Source organism: Sebastes umbrosus, chromosome 3 (assembly GCF_015220745.1).
Source record: "Sebastes umbrosus isolate fSebUmb1 chromosome 3, fSebUmb1.pri, whole genome shotgun sequence".
Taxonomy (NCBI): domain Eukaryota; kingdom Metazoa; phylum Chordata; class Actinopteri; order Perciformes; family Sebastidae; genus Sebastes; species Sebastes umbrosus.
Window position 1 is genome coordinate 11,866,405 of NC_051271.1, and position 10,330 is coordinate 11,876,734.

Genomic DNA, 10,330 nt, shown 5'->3' on the forward strand with positions numbered 1-10,330 from the left:
TTTATTTATTATTTTATTTAAAAGGGACCATGTACAGTTTAAAACATAAATGTCACCATTTGATGCACCGTACCAGATTATAGCTTTAAGATAATTCACATCTGTAAATCCCTTGGCAGGTCAATACAAAGAAACATACTACAGTCATACAAGAAAGAACATACAAAATGCACAATACACAGCTACACACAATAGCACATCACAAAAGTATGTTTGTCAAGTAAAAGCGAGTCATGAAGACCATGGAGTTGGAATAAAGTTCAGTGAGTACAGAGCTGAGCAGCTTTCAACAGCTGCTCATATATATGAGCTTATATATCCCCACATAGCAAATGTATGCAAAAAACCCATTCAAAAGTTATCAATTAACTGTTGTTCCACTATTATGCATTGCATCAGATAAGACTCTTCATATTAGTTAAAATATGAACTTAAACTAGGGCTGGGCGATATGGCCAAAATCTTCTATCACGATAACGATATATATCACAATGTAGCTTGTTTTCTGGTAATTCAATAAATACATAGTCTATATGAAATAACCACATGGTAAAGCCTATTTTTGTATACTCTTGTGTGAATTAAATACTTTAAAAATGAAAAGTACTGAGTATTTTACAGTTTTAGTGAAGTTATAGAGAAAAAATAAATATATATTGGCCTAGTCTACAGGAAAAAAATATATACAAAACACAGTTATATATTGTTTTGACAATATATACAGTATATTGTCACATTGTCCAACCCTAACTTAAATGATAAAATTACAAAAGTCATTATTTGGACAGCAGAATTTTGTAAAATGATGACAGAATATGTTCATATAATCACAATATGATTCCACTGAAAGTCGATAAACAATAATAACATCAAATTGTCTCCCAACCCTACTCAGAACTACTTGCCACCGCCAACAACCTTCTTTGTCTTTATTTTGTTCTTTATTATATATTTAGATGCCCATGGTTGCTGATCTCCTTGTGTTCTGCATGAAATCATAATTGAAAAAATGCCACAATTTAAAAATTTCACAGAATAAATGACAAATTATACATAAAAGAAAACTGTTTGTCAACCCAGGATGACCTGCCCCGTGTGAAGGTGGAGATTGAGGCCATGAAGAACCTGAGTCACCAGCACGTCTGTCGTCTCTACCAGGTCATAGAGACCTCAACCCAGATCTTCATGGTGCTGGAGGTAAGCACGCATACACAGAGGCCGTGTGAGAGTATGACATTGTTATGTTCAGTAATTTTGCATCTTTCTTTACCCTCTCAGTACTGTCCAGGTGGGGAGTTGTTCGACTACATCATATCAAAGGACCGTCTGTCTGAGGAGGAGACCAGGGTGTTTTTCAGACAGATTGTGTCTGCGATGGCATACGTCCACAGCCAGGGATACGCACACAGGGACCTCAAACCGGTAAAAACAGCTACTGCGTATGAAAGAGTGACTGAAAGAAACTACAACAAAATGTGTCGCTCGTCTGTGACTGCATACTGATCTGAATGTCTGCTGCAATGCTTGTCTTGAACTTTAGGAAAACCTGTTGATTGATGAAAACCACAACTTGAAGCTCATAGACTTTGGATTATGTGCCAAACCCAAGGTACAACACCACATTCCCTGTCTCATTGTGTTTGTAACAAAAGTATTAAAGGACCAGTGTGTAACATTTAGGGTGATCTATTGGCAGAAATGGAATATAATATTAATACGTATGTATTCATTAGTGTATAATCACCTGAAAATAAGAATTGTTGTGTTTTTGTTAGCTTAGAATGAGCCGTTTATATCTACATAGGGAACGGATTCTCTCCACGGAGTCCGACATGTTGCACCGCCATGTTTCTACAATAGCCCAGAACGGACAAACTGTTAACACTGTTAACTTTTCCTGCTTGGGCCGGAGTTGAGAATGTTCACACTCCCATTGCCGCCACTCTCTCTCTCTCTCTCTCTCTCTTGCTTCATCACTCTTTTCCCACGTACACACACACTCTACGTACGGGCTCTGCTCCAACCGGCTCTAGATGCTGCCGTTCACGTTTTGCGTCAGCCACCGTAGCTCTCCAACTTGCTTGGCACACAGGAGAGGATTCAGTTGGTTGCAATCTCCTCACCTCACCGCTAGATACTGCCAGATCCTACACACTGGACCTTTAAGCCTGTTAGCTGTTTGTCATTTTAGTAATGAGAAAGGAAAAGAAAAACATAAACATCTTTTTGGGTGGAGGCAAATCTATTCAGTTGTTCCCACGAATATGTTTTACGTTGTGAAACACAGTATTTGGCCATTCACAGTCTAGATTGAAGCTGATGCCCAAACACAAGTGTTTACATGAGTGCCTTTTAAACATGTGGTTATCTGTCTCCTAGGGAGGTTTGGGTTATGAGCTGATGACGTGTTGTGGGAGCCCTGCGTACGCTGCTCCTGAACTCATCCAGGGAAGAGCATATATTGGTTCAGAAGTGAGAGATGCATGCTGTTATGATTTTGTTATGTTTACAACTTTTAAGGACCACCGGGGGGTTGCGATTTCAAGATTTGCCCTTATTTAAACCCACCAAACTTGCATTTGTTTTCCCACTAAAAGTCATGATTGCCAGCCTGTTCCACAATTCTGCTTCTTCATGGTGTGCTGCTCATATTCGCTGGTGCATGACTCAGTGCAACTGAGCTGTGAAATCCTGACTGTAAAGCTGAAATACTGCTGTGTGACGTGTAACCTCCAGGCTGATGTGTGGAGTATGGGAGTGCTGCTGTTCGCTCTGCTCTGTGGATACCTGCCCTTTGATGACGACAACTGCATGGTCCTCTACAGGAAGATTACAGTAAGAGCACTGACATTTTCCCAGCTGGTTAATATTTCTGACATTTAACTATTTGAAATTCAGAAGAAGTGTAGTTTTATTGTATTTATGTTTTAGTTTATTATCTGACTTGTGAAAAATATTGGATACTGGTGTTCCAAAATTGTTCCTAAAAATGTGTACATTTCTTACAATCCTTCCTGAAGGGACCCCTTTTCTGTCGTTGAGTAAACTGACGACCCCTGACTAAGTGACACATTTTATGAATATCTTATATTATATTCAATGCATAACAGTAACAGTACAGAACAACTGATAAACTGTACAATTAACCCAAATAAATGCAATAACTGCAGGAAGTTTGTGTAAAGTGAGCGATTTGGATGAATTTTGAGCAGATTATTTCTTGTGAATATTGCATCAGAGATGAGTTTTCCTGTTATGTTCAGGGAACTTTTAATACAATTCTCTGTCTGTATTATGCTTTTTTTTCATTTATAACCAACACAGATACTTAAAAGGCTTATTTTGTTTGGCCGTTTTAACTGCATACTTTTCCAAGGCAGGCCTAGGCTGTTTGGCAGAGAGGGATTGCTCTGGGAATATAACTTGTGTTCAGATCTTCAACATGCCTTTCTCCTGTTTATATCTTAAAAAATAATCCAAACTTTAAAAATAACACTTTAATTTAGTTTTCTTCACAGAAATAAATGAAATGCTGAGATATAGGCCAACTGTAATTTAAAAAAACAAAAAAAACATTGTCTTATTCCCCTTAAAATCAAGAAGGACTCACGACTCCCCGTGAAGCTTTGGCGACCCCTAGTGGGGGTTGGGACCCCCAGGTTGGGAACCAGTGGTCTATGGAATATCTAAAGTCAAATCCCAACACCACAGAACCCTTATGTTTGTTTCCGTTTCCAGTGTATTAATGTGTGTTTTTGTGCGTCTTTTATCTCTTCAGAGAGGTAAATATGATAACCCCCAGTGGCTGTCTCCAGGTAGTGTCCTCCTCCTCAACCAGATGATGCAGGTACATAATAATAATAATAATCACACTCACTCCCTTTCATATTCTAGCTATTTTGCAGAAATTTCACTCCATACGTTACATACTCTCATCTCACAACACTGGAACTCATCAACACACATCGTCACATCAACTTGCCGTAATAGAAGAGTAGAAGGAATTTTGAATTCACATATTTGAAGTATAATTTTATTTATTTGTATGATATTTTAGACATGCTGTAGATTGTTGGATGTGTAGTCTCCTGCATACTTAGTTGTAGTTTCCATGTGTGTCCTCTAGGTGGACCCCAAGCGGCGTCTTACTGTTCGACAGCTGCTGGACCATCCCTGGGCGATGCTAGACTACAACATCCCCGTGGAGTGGCATAGCAGGCAGCAGGTACACACACACACACACACACACATATTAATACACAAAAACACTGCATTACAGATACAGACATAAACATATAAACGGAACATCATAATAGCTTTTAATTGTTTATACGGCAGTATGCTGCCTGTTTTACTTCAGCATGTTTCTTTTGATTTCAAACTGAAAATTTGAACCATTTTCTGAGGGTTTTTCCAATTTCTCTAAAAACAATTCCATAATCCTTAATATGAATATTATTGTTTGAGAATTGTTGTTTTAATGCTCACATTTTTAAAAAAGTTTAAAAAAGGGAGTATCTGTCTTGGATTTTGTGTGAACATACTTGGTCTGTTTTGTAGCTCGGTCACATCGATGAGGACTGTATCACTGAGATGGCTGTCAACATGAAGCGGTCGAGGTGGAGCACCACAGCGCTGGTCAATGAGGTGTGTGCGTATTTGTACTCACATTTGAGTGTTGATGTTTATTAAGCTGCTCAGTTCATCATCAGTCTTGGACGGTGACCTCACAATATCTGCATATTTTAATTATTTTTGCACCCCTTGTGTTCTGTGCAAACATCATATTTTACACGCTTTCTATTTGATATGCAGTCTAACACATGTTAACTCCTACAGTGGCAGTATGACCAAACCACAGCCACCTACCTGCTGCTGCTGTCAAAGAAGCAGAGGGGCAAACCTGTCCGCCTGCGCCCTGAATCAACAGCCTGCGAGGAATCCTGCTCTCCACTGCACCAGGGACTACAGGTCAGACTCGGTACCACAACTCCCAAAATGCTTTGTTCTTTTTTTGGGCTACTGACTGTCTTTATGACTCTACCCTGAACCTTGCGTACTTACTGTTTCCCCATTACCAAGTGTTGTGGATCTTTTTTGTCTTGTTGTTTCATTTTCATTTATTTTCTCTTTTGCTTTCAGTCAAGGGATGCACTTCACTACAGCGAGGATGAAGATGCCGTGATTGTGGGTTCTCTGGACTTTGGCTCAGACTACATTGATGATTGCCCGTGGGTTTCAGTCCCAAAGTATACACCGCAGGGTGTCAGAGGTCAGCCAGATGGAGCCGCAAACAACAAAGACACGGTATGTGTATGTTTTTGTTGTTTTCCATGTCCTTACTTATTAAAGCTTCAGTAGGCAATAATTTGCTGGCGTTATTGGGCAAAAATTCCATAATAACCTTTCAGCATTTTGTAAATCAAGTGTTCTGAGTGAAAACTAGACCTCTGCACCTCCTCATGGCTCTGTTTTCAGGCTTTAAAAAAAATCTATGTCCGTGACGGAAAACTTTGATCAATCACAAGTTATTTGAGAGAGAGAGCGTTCCTATTGGCTGTGCTCCGGTTGGTGGGCGGTGCTTGATATTTCCTCAACTGATCTCAACTTAGCTGCCGGATCACAAACTTTCTCATTTTACAGCTAAACAGTTCACTACAAGATGATTCTGAAAACATTTGAGGCGAGAATTTCTACCCACTGCAGCTTTACGTTTGGATTAGAAACCTTGTTAGCTGCGATGGTGAAGAGCTATGACTCTCATCTTCCAGAGAAATCTACTCATACCATGTTTGTATCTTTATATTCCTAAAGAGACTGGCGTCTCCACCAGTGGAGAAAAGGTGTGCTTACAGCCCGGCCCAAGAGAGAGGGCGAACGCCACAGCACCGCCAGGAGAGGAGGGACAGAAACCAAGAACAAACCAGTGAGAACAAGGAGAATATTGCTGTTCAGGAGAAAGACGTTGAAATATTTGCGTTGCCTCCTCCTCGAACTCCCGTGTCCAGTAAGAAGAATCCCCGGCACCACAAGAATGTGTTGACCACGCCCAATCAAAACGTCAAAACCAAACCAGTCACACCTAAAGGTAAGAGGAGTCTCCTGTCTACTCAACCCATGGCAGTAATGAAGTACAGACAACACACTGTTTCAGTTCATCACGCAGTTTATTTGTACACTGTAATTGTTTTTTGTTCCAAACGAGGGCTTGAAGTACAATCTCTATTAGATTATTTGCATTAGCCAACTGCCCCTCTCCACATTGCGCTCTTTCATTTATCTGTCCCTCGCTCAGTCTTCCTGCGGCTCTCATAATAACAAGTGCCACGTCCACATGCCACACATTTGCAAGTAAATTGTCTTCTGGTAATAAACTCATTTATTGGGCCTTTTTTTTTTTTATCCCAAAGCCTCTCATATTTCTATGATTTAGCTGTCATTACTGAAACCACTGAAAGTGGACACACTCATTCACATACACACTTATTATCACTGTCAACTCAAAGGTGAGGTTATTATCAGGAAGCTAATTTTATTCACTTATCTATAAATGAAGGACACTAATATGAATGGAGAATCATTAAAGTCTTAATTATTTGTCAGAATGAATTCTCTGCTCAGACGTCCGGCCTCATTAGTTTCCTCTATAAACTCTGCTAACGTGCTGCAGCTGACCTGTTTGGTGTTAAACCCTCTGAATCTGGCTCGGTCCTGCTCTCTTTACCGCCTCCTGTTCTCTCAGCTTGGTGTACAATGCAGACATGCTGCCTCTGACAAACTTGTACACACACACACACACACACACACACACACACACACACACACACACACACCGTGGTCTGTGTGTGTCTGTCCCTAGGCGTGTGCTGTGACAGGTGTAGCTGTCTCTTTCCTCTGCTCACCGTCCCACGTGGGCTGTAGTGACATGTGTTCTCTTGCCACTAAAGCCTAGCCCTCTCTTTTTGTGTGTATGTGTGTGTGTCGGGCCTCTGTGTCTCTGTGCCTTTGTGTTCACAACTCCAATGACAAAGCCAGCCAGTTCCATACATAAGAGCAAAGGGCTGTACCGGTCAGTTTCTCATCCAACCCCTATCCAGGTTTCCCCTTTTATTTCCTCCTAAGACACTTTGAGGTTCGAAAAAACAATCTAATTCCATTATTATCTGAACAGTATCTTATTTGTTGGATCAGCTTTTATTTATTTTTTATTGAAACAAAACTGTTTAGTGTTTTTCTGTGGTTGCACCATTCCATCAAATAGAAATATGTTGTCAATGTGTTGTACACCATTTTGGCAGGGTCTTGAGAAACTAGCTTTTTAATTATCCAACCAAAAAACCCTGCCCAGTGTTGCCAACTCTTTTCCAATGAAGGTAGCTAACACCACTAGCTCCAAAAGTCCCTAAATCTAGAGAGAAAGTCGCCAAGTCGGCAACACTGTCGCGTCAGGTCTCCCTCCAAAGCTACTCCCCCACTGTTATCATTACAAACATAAACAGCTTGTGGAAGACTCCGGTGAGGGTGCACGGGCAGAGTGTGTGCAGGCAGGCAGGCAGGTAGCCCGTCCAATCATTACATTGTGGCCGAATTAAATGATTGGAAAGTCTTACAATCCTGCAACAGCCACAAATACTGGATTTTGATTTTCTTTTTTTTTTTGTCACAGCATTTGATTTATTGATTGCTGTCGGGATGTAATGAGAATTTTAACTAATATGACAAAAAAATGTTTCTAAAATCTTAACCAACCCTACCTTTACTTATTGATTAATCTGCCGATCATAAGTTAATCGTTTGGTCTAGAAAGCATTAGAAAAACAAAAAATGCCCGTTCAATTTAGAGCCCAATGTGACCTCATCTAATGTCTCGTTTTGTCTGATCGACAGTCAAATTAATTGTTGCAACTCTAAGTTCTGTTGGTTTGGCTGCAAAGCAAGAGTATGAGGGCTGCCCCCTCTTAGTCGGTAATCAGTCGTTTTGATCTTTGTCAACTAAGATTTCTTTAGTCGATTAGTCATTTTTTTATGCTTTTTTCATGCTGAATGACTTATTTCTAAGAAACTTATGAGCACATCTCTGATAAACACAACATTTAAAGTGGTGCTTTTGTGTGAATCATTGTGGGGAAACTCAGTTTTCCAGATCTGTTCATTAAATTTGATTAGTCAAAAAAATCATATTAGTGTTAATCGACAAAGAATTTGTTTGTTCGAGGACAGCCCTAGAGTGTATGTAATGATTGGGTCGGCGGGGTGTAAGAGGTTAACGTGTCTATATTCACTTTTTTTAACCAATGTGTCTATTCCTGTGTGTGTTTTGTAGGAGGAGGAGGCAGTGCCTCTAAAGAGCACAAGAAGAGAGCAGTAGAGTTCAAGGAGCTTGCAAACGTTGAAATACTGCCCTTCAGTCCTGAGCGAAGGTGAGTGGAGGCTCTGAGGTGAAAGAGAGGGAGAAGGGGAAACTGTGTCAGCAGCTGAACGGGATAAATATGGACAATGATACCGTTTCTGTCCTAATGCTGAAATGTAAACCTGTGATCTGGTTGAAGGGTTAGGGAAGAGCAGTTTGATCAAATGACCGGCCAAAGTGACTAAATGTGAGACCCTGTTTGCTCTACAGGTCTCGGTCGTTGGACATGGCCGTTACAGAAGACAGCGGGGGGAAGAAGAAGAAAGGAGGAAAGGTGTTCGGCTCCCTGGAGAGAGGCCTGGATAAGATGATCACCATGCTCACTCCCAGCAAGAGACGAGCCCTGCGTGACGGTCCGCGCAAGATCAAGGTATAAAGCGTGCACGAGTCACTCACCTGTTCTGCGGCACAACTTATTGTATTATACACATCACATCTTTTCCTTGTCTTTTCCGTTAGGCTCAGTACAACGTTACTCTGACCAGTCAGACCAACCCAGACCAGGTCCTTAACCAGATCCTCTCCATCCTGCCGGAGAGAAAAGTCGATTTCACACAGGAAGGGTAAGAAGTCGATACGTCTTACTGATCAGACGGCCCAGTCTTTGATCCAATCCTAACATCGCCTTCTTCACCTTTCACCTTCACCTTAGGTATACCCTAAAGTGTCGGACGTGGGGCGACTTTGGGAAGGTAACCATGGCGTTTGAGCTGGAGGTATGCCTGCTGCACAGGCCGGAGGTCGTCGGGATCCGGCGCCAGAGGCTGAAGGGAGACGCCTGGGTCTACAAGCACCTGGTGGAAGACATCCTCTCCTCGTCCAAGATCTAAATAATGCACTTTCCCAACAATGTCACTTCCAAGTCGATGGACGCTGGCCTCTCTGTGTCCAAGAATAAATGATGTCTGATTAGTGATTGATGCACAGAATCAAACACATGATGAAGTCTTAGCACATTAATGATTAGTCCTTCATTATTCATAGTGAATAATTAAAATTGTCCTTAGGCCAGCCTGCAATCCCCAGAGTACATGTTACATTAAATGTATGAGCTTTACATGTCAGGATCCTGTACAGCGTATCTTGTTTTATGTAGAGTATTGCTATAATTATGAAGCTGAATAGAATCTCTGTCAACCCTCTTGAGATGAATGTGAGTGTGTATGAAATGTAACACTATTTACGGTATACCTTCTGGCTGCTTATTACCATATATATGTCTCATTGTTATTCTCCCCTGTAGCTGTAATTTACTGTCATTAATGTACATGTTTACAGTTCTTCCATCATGGCGTGTTTACACGGTTGTCTTATGTGAAGTGTCTGCTTTTATTTCTTTATGGTGCTTGTCTAGTTTTTATTGTCTGTCGCATTGTGTCTGTAACATTTCTACTGACATAAAAAGATCAAAATAAATGGTTTCTAGTAAATGTATATGCCTTTTTATGGAGACAGATGATCAAGATTAATTTATCTACTTCCTTGACGTCAAATGTTTTTTGTTTTTTTTGTTTAATTCACTCAGCGGTTTGATGGAGCAGCGGTGTGTTTTACACCCTGTCATCATCCTTCTGTTCGTCTTCTGGTCGCCACTCCTCTTTGGTACAGAGATTGATAGTGATAGTTTAGCTTAGTGACAGCATTTCTTAACTCATATTTAATAAAATAAGTGGTGTCAAATGTCTACAGTGTTTAGATACTTTAGGTTTGAAAGCACACGTTTTGCACTCACATGTTGAATACAGACAGCTACAGACAGCTAAAACAGTGTTTTCACCGTTTTTATCCAAAAGTAATGCACATACCTGGAATATTGGCAAATATTCAGATGTTCTGTGTTCTCAAGTAAATTTATAACCACAGTAAAAGATAATGATTTAGCTCTGATGCTCAAAATGGAGGATGATCATGGTTATGGCA

The 10,330-nt window shown here is 40.6% G+C and overlaps 1 protein-coding gene across 2 annotated transcripts in view; it reads left to right on the plus strand.

Annotated features, from left to right (window-relative positions):
• The window catches only part of melk (maternal embryonic leucine zipper kinase), a 10,784-nt gene extending 944 nt beyond the window's left edge, over positions 1–9,840 (plus strand). Inside the window, exons 4-18 of one of the 2 annotated variants that reach the window (XM_037765904.1) lie at positions 1,081–1,197; positions 1,279–1,422; positions 1,541–1,609; positions 2,380–2,472; positions 2,737–2,835; positions 3,779–3,847; positions 4,127–4,225; positions 4,561–4,647; positions 4,840–4,971; positions 5,143–5,307; positions 5,815–6,088; positions 8,324–8,420; positions 8,621–8,780; positions 8,870–8,973; positions 9,063–9,840. In XM_037765904.1, the coding sequence (XP_037621832.1) occupies positions 1,081–1,197; positions 1,279–1,422; positions 1,541–1,609; positions 2,380–2,472; positions 2,737–2,835; positions 3,779–3,847; positions 4,127–4,225; positions 4,561–4,647; positions 4,840–4,971; positions 5,143–5,307; positions 5,815–6,088; positions 8,324–8,420; positions 8,621–8,780; positions 8,870–8,973; positions 9,063–9,240 (1,887 nt within the window). In that variant the 3' untranslated portion in view covers positions 9,241–9,840. The remainder of the gene's footprint in view (positions 1–1,080; positions 1,198–1,278; positions 1,423–1,540; positions 1,610–2,379; positions 2,473–2,736; positions 2,836–3,778; positions 3,848–4,126; positions 4,226–4,560; positions 4,648–4,839; positions 4,972–5,142; positions 5,308–5,814; positions 6,089–8,323; positions 8,421–8,620; positions 8,781–8,869; positions 8,974–9,062) is intronic. The other variant, XM_037765905.1, reaches the window with a different exon arrangement.
• The last annotated feature ends 490 nt before the right edge of the window (positions 9,841–10,330 follow it).